The 20,740-nt window shown below is 43.1% G+C and overlaps 1 protein-coding gene across 4 annotated transcripts in view; it reads left to right on the forward strand.

Annotated features, from left to right (window-relative positions):
- Positions 1-20,740, forward strand: part of LUC7L (LUC7 like) — a 30,250-nt gene continuing 9,510 nt past the window's right edge. Inside the window, exons 1-6 of one of the 4 annotated variants that reach the window (XM_067707273.1) lie at positions 1-210; positions 1,042-1,112; positions 2,090-2,184; positions 6,216-6,314; positions 17,918-18,028; positions 18,945-19,088. In XM_067707273.1, coding sequence (XP_067563374.1) covers positions 6,219-6,314; positions 17,918-18,028; positions 18,945-19,088 — 351 coding nt within the window. In that variant the 5' untranslated portion in view covers positions 1-210; positions 1,042-1,112; positions 2,090-2,184; positions 6,216-6,218. Of the gene's footprint in view, positions 211-653; positions 745-1,041; positions 2,185-6,215; positions 6,315-17,917; positions 18,029-18,944; positions 19,089-20,740 lie in introns of those variants that run through there. The other 3 variants (XM_067707272.1, XM_067707274.1, XM_067707275.1) reach the window with 3 other exon arrangements.

A 20,740-nucleotide genomic window follows, 5' to 3' on the forward strand; every position in this document is an offset into this window, starting at 1 on the left:
TGCCTCGCGGCGGGAAGAAGCCGAGCGGGTTCGAGGCCGACGCGACCCTTCTTCGTTGCCGCCGCGCTGCCGCCGTCGCCCCCGCCGCCGCCGCTGCCGCAGTCTGAGAGAAGCCGTCGCGGCCGCTCCTGCCGCTCCCTCCGGCCACCATGTCCGCCCAGGCGCAGATGCGGGCCCTGCTAGACCAGCTCATGGGCACGGCCCGGGACGGTGAGTAGGGGCGGCCGGCCAGGCGGGGGCTGGGGCGGGAGCGAGGCGAGGCCGCCGGGCGGCCTGAGGCGGGGGGCCGCGACCGTCTGCGCCTGCGCGGGCGTCCTCCCCTCCCCCGCGCGCCGACCGGGGGCGCCGGGCCTTTGTTTGAGCTCTTCCCGCAGGCTGGGTCCCCGGCGGGCTCCTCCCTCGGAGCCCGCGTCGTCGGTGGGGCGCCAGCCCCCTCCCCGCTGACCTTCCTGCGATTTCTCCGCCCCCCCTCCACCCCCGCGGCCCCCGCCGCCCCTCGAACCGGGAGTCGGCGAAGGGCTGCAGCCAGCTGGGGCTCTGGGCGCTGGCAGCGGGCTGGCGGAGCTCCTCCGCGCAAGGGAGCCGGATGGCCTGGAAACCCTGGCCGTCTTGTTCTGTACCGTTGCAAGGGGAGCCGTAAATTGAGCTTTTCTAACGTGGGTTCCTGCCGCGTGCTTTTCCAGCCCCCTTTTCCTCTAGCCACACAGGAGAGCCTCTGTTTAGCCAGTGCTTGGCAGTCGTTAGGTAGGTTGTACTGTAGGGAGGAGCGCAAGATCTTGATGGTTGTCTCAGGAGAAAGCAGTTGCATCTTTGCAAAACTATATACCTGCTGTGGTTTGTGTTTTCTTTTCTACCGAAGTAATGAAGTTGTAAGTTCACACTGGCACATTCGCAGGGCTGTGCAGATTGTTTGCACTTTATTTCATGGGCGAATAAGTGCTTTTTAGCTTTCTTTGTATATTGAGTTGCTTTTGAATTGCTTCCCATATTTTTATTTCATACAAACTGAACAATTGTGGCCCCTCTATTTTATTTATAAAGGTTCAGTGTATCTTTGCCTGCCTACATCAATCTGCAAGGGAGTTGCAGAAAAGCCTCATGTTCATCGAGCCGTGAGTCACAACCAATTTCTAAGCTGTTATAACAAAAAAGTGTTTGCTTTTTTTCACAAGTAACTTTAAAAGTGTAGTTTAGAAAGAAAACATTTTCAATAAAAAGACACTACATTAATCCTGGATGCTTGCAAATCCTAAAATATATTCCTCCTTTAGTATTACACAGCTCTGTGTCATATACACAGATTAGCTTTAAAATTTGTCACATTCCACTTTGCCTTTACTTTTATGTATCATTCCCCTGACTTCCTTACTGCAGGTTGGGCAAGAAAACTTTTCCTTTAAAACTTTTCAACAGCGGGCATAAAATTCTGCAGCTGAGGTCTTGAAGAATGCAGATGGGTACAGTATGTGTTGGAACTCACAGTGTGTATTGACTAACCTAGTTCCTTTTTTGCCTTTTTTTTTTTTCTTCTTGGTATTGTCTTGTTAAAAGTGACTCTCAGGTGCCAACTGTCTTTTTTAAGGGTGGGGGTTAAAGGGGGATAGGTAGACTAGGTTCAGATTATTTATCAGTCAGTAGTAGAGAGAGAAAGCTTTCTTCATATAATTTTGGCAAAATACTGCCTATACGTTGGTCTATAGCAAAATGATTAGACTAATAAATAGCTTTTGTTGGAAACTACCAGCTTTAAGTCATACATGGTGATTCATCGCCCTCTGATTAGCATGGGTTTTGGTATCTCATTGCCCACATGTATGTGTGGGGCTAATGGCTGTTTGGTGCTCAGCATTTTCCTTCTGACTCCTTGACTTCCTTGGCACAATGACGGAGTCAGATCTCTTTAAGTGTGATTCTTCATGATATATTTAGCATCAAAAATCATCTGTATTTCGTTCCAGTTGTAAATACCTCTAGATCAGCTTTTCAGTGTATTTGGTAGTCTGCAAATCATCCAGGTGAATTGTACCAGATATGCTTTTGTGCTTAATGTGATAATATTGTCTTATTTAAAACCACACATGAATTTCAGGAGACGAAACCAGACAGAGGGTCAAGTTTACAGATGACCGTGTCTGCAAGAGTCATCTTCTGGACTGCTGCCCCCACGACATTCTGGCTGGGACGGTAGGTACATTTGGGGGGGATGTCATAAGACACTCAGACATGGATGCTGTGTAGGCACTGAAGGTTTTTCAGGTTGAATTCTGTTTTCTTTTACCAGGAAGAAATTACCTACTGCCCTTCAAGTGATAGGTTCTGTTAGTGGGGTGGAATTTTATATAATGACATATTTCACTTCTATAAAATTCTCTTTGTAAAGTTATCAGGTTTTTGTAGAGTCATTTATACTGAGGTATTCACAGCTAAGTAGTGCAAATACTAGTCTCCTTTGGCTTTAGCAAAAAGTGTACTTCAGGTCAGCCTGTAGCTCTAAGATTCTGGGTTGGTTTGTTTTCAGGTTAAACACATGTTAGACTTTTGATCTAACGAGGTATGTTTCTTCCCCAGATTTTTAGATTTTTGAAAAATCAGGACTAACATCGATTTGCGATTTTGTGTTATGCCACCCTTTCAAGAAATCAATACATGATCCAATAAGTATAGACCTCTCTACTTCTAAGTGAAGTGTAAAATTCTAAGTGAAACTTTAAGTTCATTTCAGATGAAGCAAACAGATAAATGCTAGTTTTGCAGAATGTGCATTTATTCAAAATTAGGTAGGATTTAAGAAGACTAAAGAGTGTGGATTATCTACGGTGATTCACTTACAGAAAATTAGTTTTGTAAACACCATCAGCATTTTCAGATTTCACAGCTCCCTCCTGGAATGTCTACTCATTTTAAGGGTCACATGTGCATGTGCTGGGGAACGTTTTCTTCATAATTAATTGTTGCTTTTATTATTACCATTTTGGGGGAGCAGCGTCTGGCAAACTGCACAGGTGTATTGAATCTTCTCAAGCTGGCTCTTCTGACAGCAAATAGGAAATGAAAGCCAAGCCTTGTGCCTTTGTTAGCTGGGGTTTTGCCAGTGGTTGACCTGGTATAGGAAAATATTATAACTACTGTGTGCTCCAGATTGTTGTGGGTGCCATCACTGTAGACTACTGGCTTCCACTGGTCATAAGCAGTCAGCGGTAGGATACTCCTGTATGAGGCATCATAACCTGGAATTGCTGGTAGGTCTTAGTGGAAGAAGTCAAAGGGAGTAGAGGGACATGCACCAGTGTGAAGCAGTTCAACCATATTTTTCTTGATTGGATCCCTATGTAGCATTGTTCCAGAATGCTGGTGAATGAGGGCATTTCCTACAAATGTTTATTGTGTTAGGTATAGGTTCATTTGCCAGATATTTGTTGGACACATACTCTGTGCCAGGCACTGGGGATGTGGTACCAATAAGACAAAATCTTTACTCTCATCTAATGGAGGAACAGGACAGACAGTAAATAATGAATGAGTAGGTTCTGGACTGTTGGATAGGGTGATAAGGAAAGGCCTCTCAGGAACATGGGAGCAGAGACCTGAATGGTGAGAAAAAACACACGTGTGCGTTTGGGGGATTAACGCTCCAGGTGGATGCTGGAGCAGAGGGAAGCAGGGGTGCCTCAGGTGCCTCTGGGCTGGTGTGCTTCAGGGGGAGGGAGACAGAGGCTGTGGAACCAGAGCAGTGATGAGAGGCCAAGTACTGCTCAGCATCACTCCGTCCCGCGTGGGTTACAGGGCAGCTCAGACTGAGGAGGAGGGAGCCCAGGAGACCCATGTTCATGTGAGGGTGCCGTGAACAATTGTGTGGGGTCGTGAGGTCAGTTGAGGTGAGGGTTGGGAACTTGGATGGTGTTGTAAAGGTTGAGCCTTAACTGGTGTGGGCTATGTGGAGGTGGCAAGTGAGAGGTAGAGTTTGTGTTGTGTTAAATTGGAATGAATATAATTCTTTAGAACACAGCTGCAAGATGAAAATGGTTATAACCCTCAGCTTGCCAAGGGCTGCTCCATACCCAAATCTTTGCTCAAAACCGTCTCCTGTCAGTAGGGGTGAGACAACGGAGGAATGGAAGCAATCGTTTTATTGAGGCTTGATTAGTAAGAGCGGAGGGATAGCTGGAGGGAAGGTAGTGTAACTTGTCTTGTGGTAGAACTTTGGTTTCCTGAAGGTTCTAGAAGGAGCCTTTATTTGCCCTTCCCTGTCTGCAGTGTGAGACCACTGGAGAGTAGAGAACGCAGATGTTTGTTCAGTAAAAAAAAAAAAAAAAAAAGGGGGGGTCTGACATGCTGGATTTGACAGCCATTTGGAATATTTTGGAAGAAGTTTATGAGTGTGGTATTTCAGCTGTGCTTGGTGTTTGGCTGCTAGGGGAATTGGCCAGTACTTCCTTGCCTCCTTGGCAAAGCTGAAAAGCTACCTCCAGAGTAACCATGGAACCCCAGGCCTGTATTCCACTTGCTTTAGCTTGAGAGCTCCCACCTGAAGGAAGGTAATGGTGAATTTTGCTTTATATGTGGTTCCCTAATGTCGAAATTTTCTTGACAGTTGAAGTTTTTAGAATGGAAATTGATTTGCAGTTAAAATTATAGTACTCAGCGGTTTTGGTGCTTGCTTCATCTGGAGGTGGTTTTTCTTTGAGTAACAGAATTTTGTTAGCTTTTAAATAATTTCTGATAGCTATCTCTCATTTTTCAGCTGTTGCACTTAGTTTTGTTTGTGGAAGCTATATATTTTTAAAGAATTATACTTGCTATTTAAAAGAGTGAAGGAAGCAAAAGTTGTCAGCTTTACAGTGATAGCAATTTTAGCTGCAACTTTGGCTTTTGGAACTTGTTTCCCTACCTCTGGATTCCCCACGTAACCAACATGTGTAAACTACACATGACTTCGGAGTAAGCATAATGAAGGAGAAAAGAGCTTTTGGCATGTAGCCTTCAGTCAAAATGAAGATAAACTCCACCCTAGACAGTCCCCTCATGGCTCTGTCACTGGGATACTGAAGGAAATTTTGTTAAGAGCATGGCTGCACTTTCTGAGATTCGGACCCAGGAGTCAGGCACTGCGAGCCTCTCTCATGTGCCTAAAAACTAAAATGTTGAGGGTTTTGTAACCCATGAAGATTTTTTTGATCTCGTTTTGAACACACTTGTAGTTTGAGCTTAAAGGAGTTCCTGAACTCCATCATTCTTTGTTTGCTAGTCGTACTTGTGACCAACAGCTTGGGTTCCCAAGGTGTCTCCTCATTGGGCTGTTGGGTTTTCTTAACTTGCATTCTCTGACTTATTAGCCTGACCCTCAGCATCCAAACGTCCCTGTTGCTGTTTAGATGATCAGAGGCAAGGGTGGGGGTGGGGGTGTCCCTGTACAGGATCCTCTACTTAGGATTTAGATGAGAAATACGCACTGCTAATTGTTCTGTACGTGCTCACAACATGTAATAGCACATCAGGCGAAATCTTACTGGTAACGCAAATAATTTGTTTTGTTAAAAGAGCCTTTTGTTTTTCAAATGGGGCAAGTGAATGGTCCAGTCTGTGTTCCCAGTTACGTGTCCAGAGCCATTTAGCAGGTTAGGAGAATGTTTGGAGAATTGCTTTGGCTCTGAATCAGCCTGTTCTGCTTTATTTCCTTTGGTATACAAAGAGCTACACAAAGCCAGGTGTTAGGTTATGTTGTAATTTCCAAAACCTCGTTTTTCTCTGTTCTTTCTTTTTCCTCTTTTTGTCTCTGTAGCATCTTGAGTAGTCGTGGCTGCAAGAAGGAATGCATGGAAACTTGCTGCTATCAGTGATACTTTTGTTTCCTGGCCTCTTCCTTGCCACCCTCTCACCCCTCATGTTGCTATTCACCGAATAAACATTTCTTATGTGACTAATGCAATAATAAAACTGGCAAAAGCTAAATAATGAAAACATTACTAGTCTGTTTCTGGTTCTGTAAGAGATATAAATCATTACACTTAAATGCACCTGTTCTGAGTGTCATATAGTCATGACGGTATCAATAAAAGGAAAATAAGTCTTCTTAGCCATATTATTTTTAAATTTTCTTATCATAGTTAATATCCAAAAAAGTACTGTTTATTTTGATGACAGCTAAAACACCAGGTCACAGTGCTTCCTACAAATGGGTAGATGTTCATGTGTAAATTTTTGTTTCTTTCTCACAGCGCATGGATTTAGGAGAATGTACCAAAATCCACGATTTGGCCCTCCGAGCAGATTATGAGATTGCAAGTAAAGAAAGGGACCTCTTTTTTGAATTGGATGTAAGTTTTATTTTGTGTTAATTATTCCCTACTGTGAAGAGCCAAATACTGCACCAACAAGAATAATGTAACCTTTGTAAGTTATGAAGCAGAATAATGAAATAGATGTCATTCCACCGCTCTCTGGCTGGGAGCTAGAACGTGGCCAGTACCGATTTGTGTCTGTGTGTCTATCATCCCTATTCGGTTCTATGTTTTGTATGTATCATTTTCTTTAAAAATGTTTCTTATTACATATTTTATGATTCCTTGAACATTGTGTTTATTCTTCTCTTTGAGTCTTATAAAAATGGTTTCATAGCATAGGTAATCTTTAATAACTTTTTTCCTTCAGTATTATGTTCCAGTTTACATATTTTGTTGAGTATGGTTTGTTTGTTTTCATTGCTGCTTGAGTATTCCCCAAACTATCCATTTTGTGTTCATAGACAATTGGGTTGATACTAGTTTCATTTTAATTTTTTATTCTTAAACTATTATGAACAGTGTTATAAATGTTCTTGAATATCTTCTTGGTGCACGTGTACAACGGTTTATCTAGGGTATATTCCTAGGAGAGGTATTGCTGGATTGTAGGAGAGGCACGTTTATTCTTGAAAGATCTGTAATGTTGTCTTTTTCTTTTTTCTCCCTGTTTGAGAATGTGTATCAGTTTACAGCCCTAATAGCAGTGTACACATCCTCACTAACATTTGGTATTGTCAGACCATTAAATTTTTGCAATTTAGTGGTTATAAAATGTCATTTCATAACTTTATTGTCATTTTTGCCTCCCAAAGGAGCCTTTTTTAGACCTTTTCCCATAATTTGTCTACTTCCCCGCCATGAAATTTTGATACCACAGATACCCAGCATATCAGTTTATGTGATCCTTTCCGGGCCACTAACCATTGTAATATCTAAGATTTTTTTCACTCTTCATGACAAGATTTCATCCCTGTCCCCATTGAGAATGCATGATTGTCACTCCATTCTATTTATTTATTTATTTAGATTTTTTTTTTTTGCCGTGCTGTGTTGCTTGTGGGATCTTAGTTCCCCGACCAGAGATTGAACCCAGGTCCCCTGCAGTGGAATCGCCGAGTCCTAACCACTGGACTGCCAGGGAATTCCCATGGAGTCACTCTGTTAGTTTTTTCTTTTTCCAAGTCCTCCATCCCTGGTTTGACCAGAGGTCAGTGAGGGGTTTGATGCCATTCAGGTTCCTCAGTGAAGACTGGGAAGGCACTGAGCTTGGTGGGAGGAAGTCAGAGAAAAGCAAAACCAAGGAAAGACTTTTTTTTTTTCTGCCAATGGACATTTTAGAGATATATTATAGCTAGAGTCAATTCTACTTAAATCAGTAATCTTAAAAAGTGATTAAAATTATCATTTCTTTTTCAAGTACAGTCTTCAACATCAGCGTTGAATCTTTGAATTAACTAAAAATGCCTTTAGCAACAAACAGCTCAACTAATAGATGGGGCTTGGAGATGAAAGTTTTCTTTATTGTGAGTTTAAATTCTTCAGTACCTGAAAAACGCTTATGTAAAGAGACCATTACCTTGGGATATCAGAAAGAGTTAGATACACAGATGTATAGGTTAAATTTTCAATTTTAGTAACATAATTTTTTTGGATCACAAATCTAAGCATTTCTGCTACATGAGAATGTCAGTGTACTTTTTAAATGCCCTGATGAATTTATGCTGAAGAATAGATGAATAGAAGAAATTTAGACTACAGAAAGACTGAAACATATACGGTAATTTAGTATTTTATGAAAGGCATGTGTTCAGCCACTGTGGAGATGAGTTTTTCAATGAACACTATTAGGAACTATGGATTAGCTAGTTGGGGGAAAAACCAGGTTGGATCCCCCAAAAGAGAATTTTGTTCTGTCATCTTGACATGTTATAAAGCCTAGAAGCTATAAGGGAAAGATGGATACATTTTTCTGAGTAGGCACTTAAAAATATTAGCATATCAGAAATTCCTATACATAAAATAAGAATTCAACTGGGACAAAATATTTGCAGCACATATGACGAAGGGCAAGTATCCTTTGTATATAGAATTCATCATGATTGAGAAGAACTGTAACAATAGCTGAATAGAAAATGGGCAAAGGATAGAAAAGGACACTTTCTGGTAGGCATCTAATCCTATGGCAGATACTCACCCTCACTCAGAGCTAAGGAGATGGAGAGTTAAGTAATCCTGATACACCTCCTGGATAATTGAGCATCTGAAGGTGTGAAAGCACATCCCAGCAGTGCTAGTTCTGAGAGTATATCTGACCGATACTTTTGCATATGTACAAAGATAAATTTGCTCCAGAATATTCCTGCAGCATTAGAACTGCAGAAAGCCAGAACACTGTAGGCTTCTTCATTGAGGGCTTGGCTAAGTCATTGCTCTTCTTTACAATGGAATGATGTATAGCTATGGAAAGAGGATTGAGTTCAGTGTGGTTCAGTGTATGTTGTTGTGAAATTATCTTCAAGATAAAGAGGAAAAGCAAGTGTGATACGATGGCTTCTGTAGTGTGATTTTTAAAAAGGAAGGACATTTATACCCATTGACGTACCTAGATGTACAGAGTAGTTTTAGAAGAAACCAAGAGATTATGAACATTCTTTTCGTAGTTGGAGGGCTCAAGTGGGTCACGAGACCTTTTTGTATTGTGAAAATTTACCATTTGCAGGAATACCTTTTCCTGTTAAAGAGGTAACCACCTGTCCTTTCAACTCCTTAAAAATCATATTTGACCTAACAGATGGCTCATGTTGAAATGTTTCATGGCTAGTGCTGTAAACCTACGCAGGAGGCCTCCTGTCCTGAAGAACGAAGGGTGACTTGGAGCAGCTGTGTTTGTGGGAGGGCAGTCTTGTCAGGTGGCTCTCAGCATGTCAAATGCTTGTATACACTTGTTCCAGAACTCTGCTGGGACTGTATCTTAGTGATACGTGTTAATGGGTACACAGAAAAGGTGCCCATTGCAGCTTTTTTTGTGAAAGTAAAAGACTGAAGTAAAAAGAGGAGGATGTACTGGAAATGTTTTATTAGTGGGGGCTACTTGCGTAAGGTATGGTCCTGCCACACAGTGAGTGGTGCTTTGTGGAGCGCTAAGCAGGTACCTCTGGGTGTTAGGGAGAGTTTACCATAAAAAGGTTTTTTAAATAATGGCTTTAAGATACAATTCACTAGCCATAAAATTTACCCTGCCTTAAAATTTTTAACATATATATATATCAGTAGTGTTTAGATGTGCATGGGTTTATTTATTTATTTTTTAATTTTATTTTTTGCTGCGTTGGGTCTTCGTTGCTGCGTGAGGGCTTTCTTTAGTTATGGCGAGCGGGGGCTACTCTTCGTTGTGGTGCACGGGATGGGTTACTTTGATAGAGGTAAATGTGGCCTGACTTTAAAATACCAAACTAAAATAACTTTTTTTTCCCTTAGTTATGCAGAATAAACTTAGAAGGAAAAAATAAAGTGCTTTTCCAGAATATAGATTTGTTAAAAGAATTTGATAAAAATCCAATTTTTAAATCTCTTCGGTAGGAAACGTAACTGTTACAGATTCCAGGTGAAAAGTCTTCCCTTACCACGTGACTAGCCATCCAGTACCTGTCTTCAGAGGTCACTTGTATCTTTCAAAGACAGGCCATTCAGGATGAACAGATATATATATATACACATATATATGTATATATGTATAAATATATATATATGTATGTATATAGGTATATATGTGTATATGTCAGAAAGGCTAGTTGTGATTTTTCTTGTCAAAATTGCAATTTTGATAAATCAGAACACCTCAGAAGCTTTTCGGCCAGATGTGGCCAGTGGGCTGACTCTTGCTATCACTGACCTGTTGCTGCCTCCTGATGACCTGCTGTTGGTGCTAGGCTCCTAGCCTTCCACATATGTAGCCTGTGGACTGTTCAGTTCCCAGGCGTGGGACCAGCAGCTCCCATGTTGAGGTTGGTTTCTGGAGGGACTACAGTGTAGTCATCGCTATTGGAAGATGGACACAGGTTTTGTTTTCACAAGTTGTGAACCATCGCTAAATCATGACTTGTTCTGATTTTTCTTAATAACTTGTATTTATGTATCTCACCAAGTGTTTTGGTAGAATATCTTCACTGTTGACGATGAATCTGTGAGGTGAGCCAAACATTTATCTCCAAAGTCTCTGAAAGTATAATAAGATTGATGCCAGAATTAATGCAAGCAGCATCAAATGACGCTGGGAGAGGAGTCATTCCGTTTAGCAGATCAGTCAGGGATATTTAGGAGCTATTTTTATCTAGGTTGTGTTAGAAAGACAGCTGACAAAAAAAGTACAGCATTTATTTTGTCTTCATGTTGAAAAAATTAAATATATTATTAATGTAACAGGCATTTGAATTATATTTTAAGCCATGTTTATCATGCAAGTTTTTTTAAAAAATTTATTTATTTTTGACTGCGTTGGGTCTTCGTTGCTGCGTGTGGGCTTTCTCTAGTTGCAGTGAGCAGGGGCTACTCTTTGTTGTGGTGTGTGGACTTCTCATTGCAGTGGCTTCTCTTGTTGCGGAGCACGAGCTCTAGGTGCGTGGACTTCAGTAGCTGTGGCTCGCGGGCTCAGTAGTTGCGGTGCACGTGCTTAGTTTCTCCACCGCATGCGGAATCTTTCCAGGCCAGGGCTTGAACCTGTGTCCCCTGCATTGTCAGGTGGATTCTTAACCATTGCGTCACCAGGGAAGTCCCTCGGTAAATCTTTTATAAGAGGTCATCAGCCCTTTATACTGCTTTCAGATATTTATAGACTTTGAGTCCCCTCTAAGCAATTTGTAAGAAATTGTCCCAGAAGAATAATTGCCTGTGTATGAGAAGACTTAAGATGTTTATTGCATCATTTTGGATTAGTGAAAAGTGAAAAATGCAAATGTGTATTCATTGTGGAATGGTTATAGTTGTGTTAAAATACAGTGAAACACAGCTATAGATACAGAAGATGCGTGTATTGATGTGAAAAATGAAAAAAGCTTGAAAAACTCCTAAGTGGAGTAAAAATTGTTTGCTTTTATATGCGTTTTGATACAATTTTAAAAGGTATATACCAAGCTCTTAAGTGATTATTTCTTAGGGGAGGAGAAAGAAATATGCTTTCTTTTTTTTCTTTTTTGACTCATGGTGTTCAGGATCTTAATTCCCCAACTAGGGGTGGAACCAGTGCACCCTGTAGTGGAACCACGGAGTCCTAACCACTGGACCACCGGGGAATTCCAAATTATGCTAAGTCGTGAAAAGTTATTAGGTCCAGTCAGGTTGCTAAAATAGTAGGCAGAAATGAAAATTTAAAGGTATTTCTACCTTGTAACTTACTTCTACAAATCTCTTATCTTAAGGAAGTACAGTGGCCTCTTAAACAACACAGGTTTGAACTGTGTGGGTCCACTTACATATGGATTTTTTTCAATAAATACATACTACAGTACTACACAATCCATCGCTAACCCCCTCATTGTTCAAGGGTCAACTGTGATTGAAAACACAGGCAAACACTGGTACACAAAGATGTTTGTGGTAGCTAGCATTGTTTATAAGATTGAAAAGTTGGATGCAACAAAAAAGGCTCAATGATGAATGAACAAATTATGATACACTCAAATGGTAGACTGTGCTCTTGAAACTTTGTGACACCTGTTCAATGACTTAAAATTCCTTAGGAAATCATGAGAAAGACAAAGATAAAATTGTGTATACTGAAGATTTCTGTGTGCTCTCCTTGGAAGCATGTGGCTGAATCAGAATTCATTGACTATCACGGAAAACGCCAAAAGCCCCCTTTCCCTGTGCCCCTCCCGCTCCCTGGAGGCAGTCCCTTACCACAGCTTTAAGGTGGAAGGAAGCAACAGCTTGCTGCTCAAATGCTACAGGCTGACCTTGGATGGTCAGGGTTTTTTGTTTGTTTGTTTTACCATGGAGAATCTCATACATCAAAAGGAGGTGTAACAGTATAATGAATCTCCATGTACCCATCACTCAGCCTCAGGAATGATCAGCTCAGGACCAACTGTGTTTCATCTTTGTGTACCCACTTCTCACAAATCTCAAAACAAACCTCACACATCCTGTCATCTCATCTGTAAATATTTCAGTGTTGCCATTGGCTTTTGAAGTTCTCTTTACTCTGCATACAAAGATCTGGTATTATATTTGGTTGTGACAGAATCTCCTTACTAGCATGTTGTTTGTTGTTTTTTTTTTAACTGAAATATAGTTGATTTACAATGTTGCATTAGTTTTTTGTGTACAGCAAAGCGATTCAGTTATACATATATATAAATTCTTTTTCAGATTCTTTTCTATTATAGTTTATTACAAAATACTGAATATAGTTCCCTGTGCTGTACAGTAGGACCTTGTTTGTCTATTTTGTATATAGTAGTTTGTATCTTATTAGCATTGTTTCTAAAAATACATTGAGGAAAAATTTAAACATGCAGAAGTAGACAGAATAATATAATGAGATCTCTGGGTTTCATCTCCCAGTTTTCAGTGATTGTTGACGTGAAGACTCTTATTTCATCTTTATTCTTGTCTTTCCACACTGGATTATTTTACAGTAGTTCCTAGACATAGAATTTCATGTGTAAGTACTGCAAATAGTACATCTAGAAGATAATTTTATTTAAAGTATTGGTAATTTAAGAAATAATTTTTTAACATTATCTAAGTCCTCAAATTTCCCAGACTATCTCAAAAAGTATTTTTTTTACGATCATTTGTTTGACTCAGAATTCAAAATAAGAGCCACACATTAGGATGTATTGTAAGTCATTTTAAATCTGTTTGTTTGAAGAAATTAATTTTTAAGTCTCTCATATCCTGGATTTTGCTGATTGCATCCTTATAATGCAGTCTTTTTAATGTGTTTTCCTTTATCTTTGAAACTTCCTATAACCTGGGAGTTAGATCTGGAAGCTTGACGGTCAGAATCAGGTTCTCGTTTGACAGAGTAGTGCAGGGGCCGGGACGGGCACTGGCTGGTGCGTCACCTTGGGTGGCAAAACGTCAGTGGAATTGGGTGGCACAGGCAGCCTGACCTGGTTGCACAGGCCCCTGTCAGCCTTTGGCCTCATGCTTTAAGCAGCAGTTGAGGATTATTGCCTAGATCAGTTATGTCACTAGGGTTACTGCTTGTCAGTTGTTTATTTATTTATTTATTTGGCTGCATTGGGTCTTAGTTGCGGCACACAGGATCTTTCCTTGCAGCGCACGGGCTCTTTTTTGTGGCACATGTGTTCAGTAGTTGCAGCACACAGGCTCAATAGTTGCAGATCGCAGGCTCTCCAGTTGTGGCATGCAGTCTTAGTTTCCCCACAGCATATGGAATCTTAGTTCCCTGACCAGGGATTGAACCTGCATCACCTTCATTGGAAGGCAGACTCTTCACCACTGGACCACCAGGGAAGTCCTGTCAGTAACTTAAAAACATGTAAAACACTCACGTGATTAAGAGTTTGAGATATGAAAGGTATGTTGTGAAGCCTGCCTCCTTCTCTGTTCTTTAGCCCCCTGGTTGGCCCCAGAGGTAACCAGTTGTTCGGTTTCTTCTCTTTCCTTCAGAGATTATGTGGATACCTGAGGGACGTGTATCTCTACTTTCTATTTTATTTTATTTTTATAAATTTTATTTATTTATGGCTGTGTTGGGTCTTCGTTGCTGTGCACAGGCTTTCTCTAGTTGTGGTGAGCGGAGGCTACTCTTCGTTGCGCTGTGTGGGCTTCTCATCACAGTGGCTTCTCGTTGTGGAGCACAGGCTCTAGGTGCGCAGGCTTCAGTAGTTGTGGCACGTGGGCTCAGTAGTTGTGGCTTGCCGGCTCCAGAGTGCAGTATCAGTAGTTGTGGCACATGGGTTTAGTCGCTCCGCGGCATGTGGGATCTTCCCGGACCGGGGCTCAAACCCGTGTCCCCCGCATTGGCAGGCGGATTCTTAACCACTACACCACCAGGGAAACCCTCTTTTTTTTTTAAACACAAATAGTAGTCTGCTGTACACGTGCTCTATATCTGCCCCCCTTTCCCTTTTTTTTGGTTTAAGTTTTCAGCATATCTTTGAGATTATTTCCTATTGTATAGTGTACTTCATCCTTTTGTGTCTACATAGTATTCCACAGGATGTGTGTCTGTTTTATAGGACCATGCCCTGTTGATGGTCATAGTGCTGCATTGCACATTGGCACATTGTGAGTGTATCTAGGAAAGATCCCTAGAAGCGGGACTGTTGGCCCAGAAAGGATGTGCTTTTGTCGTTTTGGTAGTTAGTGTCACGGAATTCTCCAGAGGGGTGAATGATCCCACCAGTGATGTGTGAGAGTTCCCATTTTCACATCTTTACTAACAGAGCAGCGAGTTACCAAACTTTCAGTTTTTGCCAGTCAGAAAGGTGTAAAAAGGTATTTCTTTGTGGGCCTGACAGGGTTGTCATAAAGGTGTTTCTTTGTGTAGGTGTTCACTGCCTAGGCCCTCAGCTTGGGCTGATGGCTGGGACCTCTGGCACTTTTCCACCCCAAATTCAGGTTATCTGGGAGAAAGTGCCTCACCATTGGCTCCTTCTAGCCCAGTACAGCCTCATTCTGACTGCACCAGGGCCAGGCCTTGATTTCTTGAGAGTGTTATGGAATTCCCTAGGAGAGGGAATTGGTCATCTCTGTAAATACATCTCAAGTTTTTCAACTTGAACACAGACACACAGAACATTAAGGTTACAGGGCAGCCCATTTCTTCAGTGTTCACATGTGGAAAATGTAAAGATTTGCTTCTCTCTAATTCAGTGAAAATATGGTTCACTTTTCCCCCACATTGTCTTGCTTTGTGATGTTTTATTTGACAGGTTTCCAGAGCAACACACCATATCAACTAATGGGACCGGTTCTGCTTACACCTGGTCTCTGTAGGTGTGCAGTGTGACAGTCACGCTTTCCCAGTCAGGTCCTGGGTGAGAGTCCTTGTGTGACCCTGGGCAAGTTATTTTGCCCTTTTCTATTTTCTATAAACTGGGCTGGTGAAAACTGCCTCAGAACTGTGAGGACTAAGTGTAGGTACTTTGGAGTCAAACCACAGGGGGCTTTGCATCCTGATGCCATCACTCAGGAGTTTGGAGACTGTGCCTCCATTTCTTCATCTGAAAATTGGGTACCTTGAGAGCCCCTGCGTGGCTTTATTGAGGCACACGTTTGCTGTGACTGTTCTGCTGACAGCATGGGCTCCTCAGGCTCACTGATGCTGCTAGGCAGGCAGGGTCAGGGAGAGCACCTCATGGTCCTGTGTGTGGATGGACAGCCTCCAGCGGCAGTGAGACCTGTGTGCCCCCTGTGCCAGTGGTGTGCCCAGGCCCCCTGAGTAGTTCATGGTTCATCACACCACCCCTGAATTACAAAGGTGGATAACTTCCTAGTAAGTGGTACCTTGTGATTAGGACTTAATTTTTAGATTTGAGTACCTTTTTTTTTTTTTTAATCATTTAAACCTGCTTTTTTTTTGGCTGCCTTGGGTCTTCATTGCTGCGTGCAGGCTTTCTCTAGTTGCGGCGTGAGGGGGCTACTTTTCGTTGCGGTGCATGGGCTTCTCATGTGGTGGCTTCTCTTGTTGCAGATCACGGGCTCTAGGGGCGCAGGCTTCAGTAGTTGCGGCTCGCAGGCTCTAGAGTGCAGGCTCAGTAGTTGTGCATGGGCTTAGTTGCTGCGTGGCATGTGGGATCTTCCCGGGCCAGGGCTTAAACCTGTGTCCCCTGCATTGGCAGGTGGATTCTTAACCACTGTACCACCAGGGAAACGCTAAACCTGCTTTTTGATTTAGGAACCAATCTGGAATTGAGAAGCACATTGAAGAGAGGGAGGGGCAGTAGGACAGAGCCATCTTTTAAAGAACATGGCAGTTAAGAGACGTCTCTGCAGTATGTCTAGTCTGTGTTGTGAAGTTTACCATTTAATTTTTAGCTTATCAGATGTCTGAGTCAGTTTATATTTTGCTTAGATGCAGCTGGTTGCCTTGATTGGTAAAGGCACTGGCAGAACTGTCAATGTGTATTCCCCACTCAACCCCTGTTGAGCAGATCCCTGGCTGTGTCAGGTGTGAGATCCCTCTTTTTGGGTAGACAATAGAGGAACTCTGCATCAGAGTCTCAGCACGTGTGCATGCATGACCCTTGCACCTCTCAGGCTGGTCTGTTAGGAGCTGTTGTTCCAGGTGAGCACAGATGGTACATGACCCGAGTCAGCTCACTGGTGCTCTGATCCTGGCAAGTCCCCACCTTGTCAGCAGAGCTGGTCAATTTGACATACTTCCAGGAAATGCAGTGCATGCATGCAAACAAATGCCAGTCATCGGCTTTCCTGCTCGTTTGATTTGAACATAGTGAAATGTTTATTGAGAATATTTGGGGACCAATGACAGGAAAGAGGTCCTGAGTTCCAAGTGTGTAGAGTGAAATCTGGGAGTTGGCCTTGTGGGCAGTGGGGCTTGGCACCATCACGAGCCTCTTCCCTGTCTTGACCTACTCCCAAGTATGCATTCATTTGAAAAGAGGGGACTGTAATCCTCTCCAGTGTCCCTACTGTCCATTCCAGTGTCACACCAATCCTTGAGGAGTGCTCTCTCCTGACCATATTTGGAGGAAGAGACATAGATTATCACTCCTTGGTCCGTTGGCCTAACTTTCACCTGCCTTATTATCATTTCCACCCAGAACTTTCCTTTCTCTATTTTTCAGCGGTGGATCATTCACCCTGTCTAACCTGGTCATCCACTGCTAACCTCACTTGCTGTCTATGTAACATGATGCTGACTTCAGCAACTTGGGAGGTGCTACTTATCACTGGTCCTAGCCTGACAGTTGGGAAAGTGACGTCCTGTTTGTATGTTTATCTGAAGTTATGTTGGGGCCTTTGACTAATTACAGCAAATTAAGTGCTTAGCATATGTGACTGCTTATTAATTGGTATTTTATTGATTCCCACCAACTCTTTTCAGAGTGTCTTTTCCTTTACCTTTTTGGGTAAGTAGTAACCAGTTTTCCCGCTACTTTAGACGGTGGGCAATAACTAAACGTGTTCACAGCTCTCAGTAACATTTGTTCTATTGTTTTGTTTTGAGGTGGAAGGGGGAACTCTACCCTCAGAACATGAGGGAATAATATTTACGTGGCTCACAAAGACCAGTGAGTACATCATCTGCATCTCCCACGACTCACCAGGAGAGGGCCTCTGACATTAGCTCAGTCCAGCCTTTTCTGACCCTCAGAGACCACTGTTAGTTATGGCCAGGTGTTTTAATTTTCCTCAGAAATTTCTTGGAAACATTGTTGAGGGATGGGGGTTCTTTTACAAATTTTGGAAATAAATAAATCAGATGAGAAGACATGCTTTTGAGTGGTCATTTGGTTTAACAGAGCCCCTTAATTGAATGTGATTGTGGACATTTTAGCTGTAGTGTAGCTTCAGATCTTCCCACTGAACCTACAGGCTTTAAGAACCAACCCAGGACTGTTATTTCCTATCGAACACGTGAGTTCTGAGGTCGTAGGCATGTCACTGACTGTAGCTCTCTGCCTCTCCTGAGCTAGGCGATGGATCACTTGGAGTCCTTTATTGCTGAGTGTGATCGGAGAACTGAGCTTGCCAAGAAGCGGCTGGCAGAGACGCAAGAGGAGATCAGTGCAGAAGTTTCCGCAAAGGTATGCTGGGGAGGCCTTCGCCTCACATTGTTGTCCTAAGAACTGGTCTGCCACCGGGCTAGCAGTCACGGTCACTGCTGAGGGTGCATCTTTGGGATGGATGGTACCCACTGCCTTGGCTGTTCCCAGTGAGGAGGGAAGGCCGTCGCTGAGCTCTTAGCCCCTCCCCACACTGTGCATGTGGGTTTTTTTGTTTGTTTTGTTTTGTTTTTTGTGTGTGCGCGCGCGTGTGCGTATGTTTTAAAGTTTCTTTTTTTATTTTTTTTTAACATCCCTACATAAAACAGGAAATGAGAAAAGTTAGCAGGGAAATGGTTAAACTGTGGTGCATCCATATCATGGAAGAAGAAAGTAGATCTGTGTGGAATTGGCCTGTGTGTCATCTGGATGACCCTTGTCTCCTCTTCAGTGGAACTCTCTTCAGTGTCTTTTTTCCTTTCAGTTTTATAAAAGCATTTCTTAGGAAATAGACAGTTGCAAACTGGATCAACGGTGCCGTTTTATTTCTGAAAGCAAATCCCAATAATTAGGCATTTTGCTTACAGTATAAGTGTATGCATTTAGACCCATGCATTTTTTTACCCTTACCCAGAAGATTGAACTGTAATAGAAGGCATAAAAAGAGATGGTCTAGAAGCTGACCCACATGATGGTCCTTGCAGCCTGTTGGCAGTAACAGCGGTGCTACTGCTTTTATTGGAACGTGGTGCACAGGTCTAGTTATGATCAGTCTCAGTGGTGGCGTTAAGGATGTCGTAATTGTTAGAATTCACATGTCATCAGTGAGGGTTTCCAGCTGTTCTAATATTTTCAGTGGAACAGACCAGAAATGCAACAAGAGAAACACTCGTTTTCTTTGCATTAAAAAATCTGTTGTTTTTAGATGTCTCCTTACCTGATTGTTTCTCTCTCCTAGGCAGAAAAAGTACATGAGTTGAACGAAGAAATAGGGAAGCTTCTTGCTAAAGCTGAACAGCTAGGAGCTGAAGGAAATGTGGATGAATCCCAGAAGATTCTTATGGAAGTGGAGAAAGTCCGTGCAAAGAAAAAAGAAGCTGAGGTTGGTGACAAAAATGTCTTAGAGAGGGAGGAAGTAGTAACTCCAGAGTTGACCTTTTGGGCTAAGATTAAGCCATGCCTTCTTTTTTTGTATACATATTGGGAAGAAGTTGGAAATAACGTGGTATATTGTCAGGATTATACGGTTTAGAGTCAGCACACACTGGGGTTTGTGTCTTCACTCTGCCCCTGTGACCCCGTGTGGCCTCAGACTAGGCACTTGCCAGCTCTGCGCATTATTCCCACGTGTAGAGTGCGTCCTGAGTATAACAGTCAGCGGAGGAGTGTTAGTGAGCACCTGCCGTCTGTCCATCTGGCTCCCAGGGAGGGGGCAGCATGGTGGGTGTTCACCTGGTGTAATTGGGCCAGACTTGCATTGCAGATGCTATGTACAGTGAGGCCTGGTGCTTAGTGACACTGTGTCCTCAGTAGAGAGACCCGTGCAGGTTGCGGGTGGTACCCAGGTGGTGTCCGCTAGGCTGCCAGGCCAGGACACACTGCTGTGTGGTGGAGAAGCTGAGTCAGGGACTCAATGTCTGTATCCGTGACAAGCGTTTTCCTCCTAGATGATTTCCTCTCTTGCATACTCCCTGGTTCTCAAATCTCACTGCTGGAATCAGAGATGGCTTGGGTAGGCTTCGAGAACGGTGGGAATGGTAGTCAGAGGAAGACGGGGCGGGTGTGTTCCTTTAGTAAGTGCTTGTCAAACTCCAGCTATGGGCCAGGCACTTCTCTAGTTGTGAGCAAGCCGGAAGACTCCCTCTCCTGTTGGAGATGATACTGCTGTGGAGAGGGGGGCCAGGCAGAAAGGAATGTGAGCAACGGATAAGATTAATTCTGATGAAGATGGGTGCACTTGGGGGGTGCAGGGCGTGTCCAGGTAGGACAGAGGGACCCTGGAAGGCCCTTAGCTGAGACCAGATGAGAAGGTTCTCAGAATGGTGGGTAGAGGTGAGATGGTGGGGTGGGCGGTGCCCCAGTGCAGGGCTGATTTTGGTTGTTGCTGCACCCCCGGCTTGTCATGGTGCCTGATACATAGTAGCAGCTCAGCGATGACACAACGATTCTCAGCTGAATACACGAATACTGCTGACTGCCTGTGGGTGTTCGAGCGAGGCCCACTCAGGCAATGACATGTGCATGAAGAGTCGCAAGTCCTGCGTAGAAATCCTACATGGCTGTATACTAAACCCCTGTGTACTTAAATGGGAAATTTATGTTTACATGTAAAAAAAAAAAGTCAGGCTCCCTCGGTTGCTGACAGCTCCAGCAGAAAGGCCAGAGGGTCAGGAAGGAAGCTCTGCGGCCTCTTAGCGAGTCCTGAGGCCAAGCCTTCCTGCTTTGAAGAGCAGAGCAGACACCAGAAACCCGTGAGATGGCTCCGAGATTTATGCATAGGCTGAATGATTGTAGATGTGGGGTTCACCACTTGGATGTCTGCAGACAGCCAAGAGGGCAGCAGGATAGGGGACCCATGGCAACTTGTGCCCAGGACTCCAAGCATCCTTGCTAGAAGGCAGGTGCAAGGATGCTCACAGCAGAACTGGTAAAATGAGCAACCGTCAGTAACCTGGAAAACCACCCATGGACAAACAGCCATGTGCCCCTGAAATGGAGTCCTGCAGCAGTGAACGAACTGAACACATCTGCCTG

Source organism: Pseudorca crassidens, chromosome 15, assembly GCF_039906515.1.
Source record: "Pseudorca crassidens isolate mPseCra1 chromosome 15, mPseCra1.hap1, whole genome shotgun sequence".
Classification (NCBI taxonomy): domain Eukaryota; kingdom Metazoa; phylum Chordata; class Mammalia; order Artiodactyla; family Delphinidae; genus Pseudorca; species Pseudorca crassidens.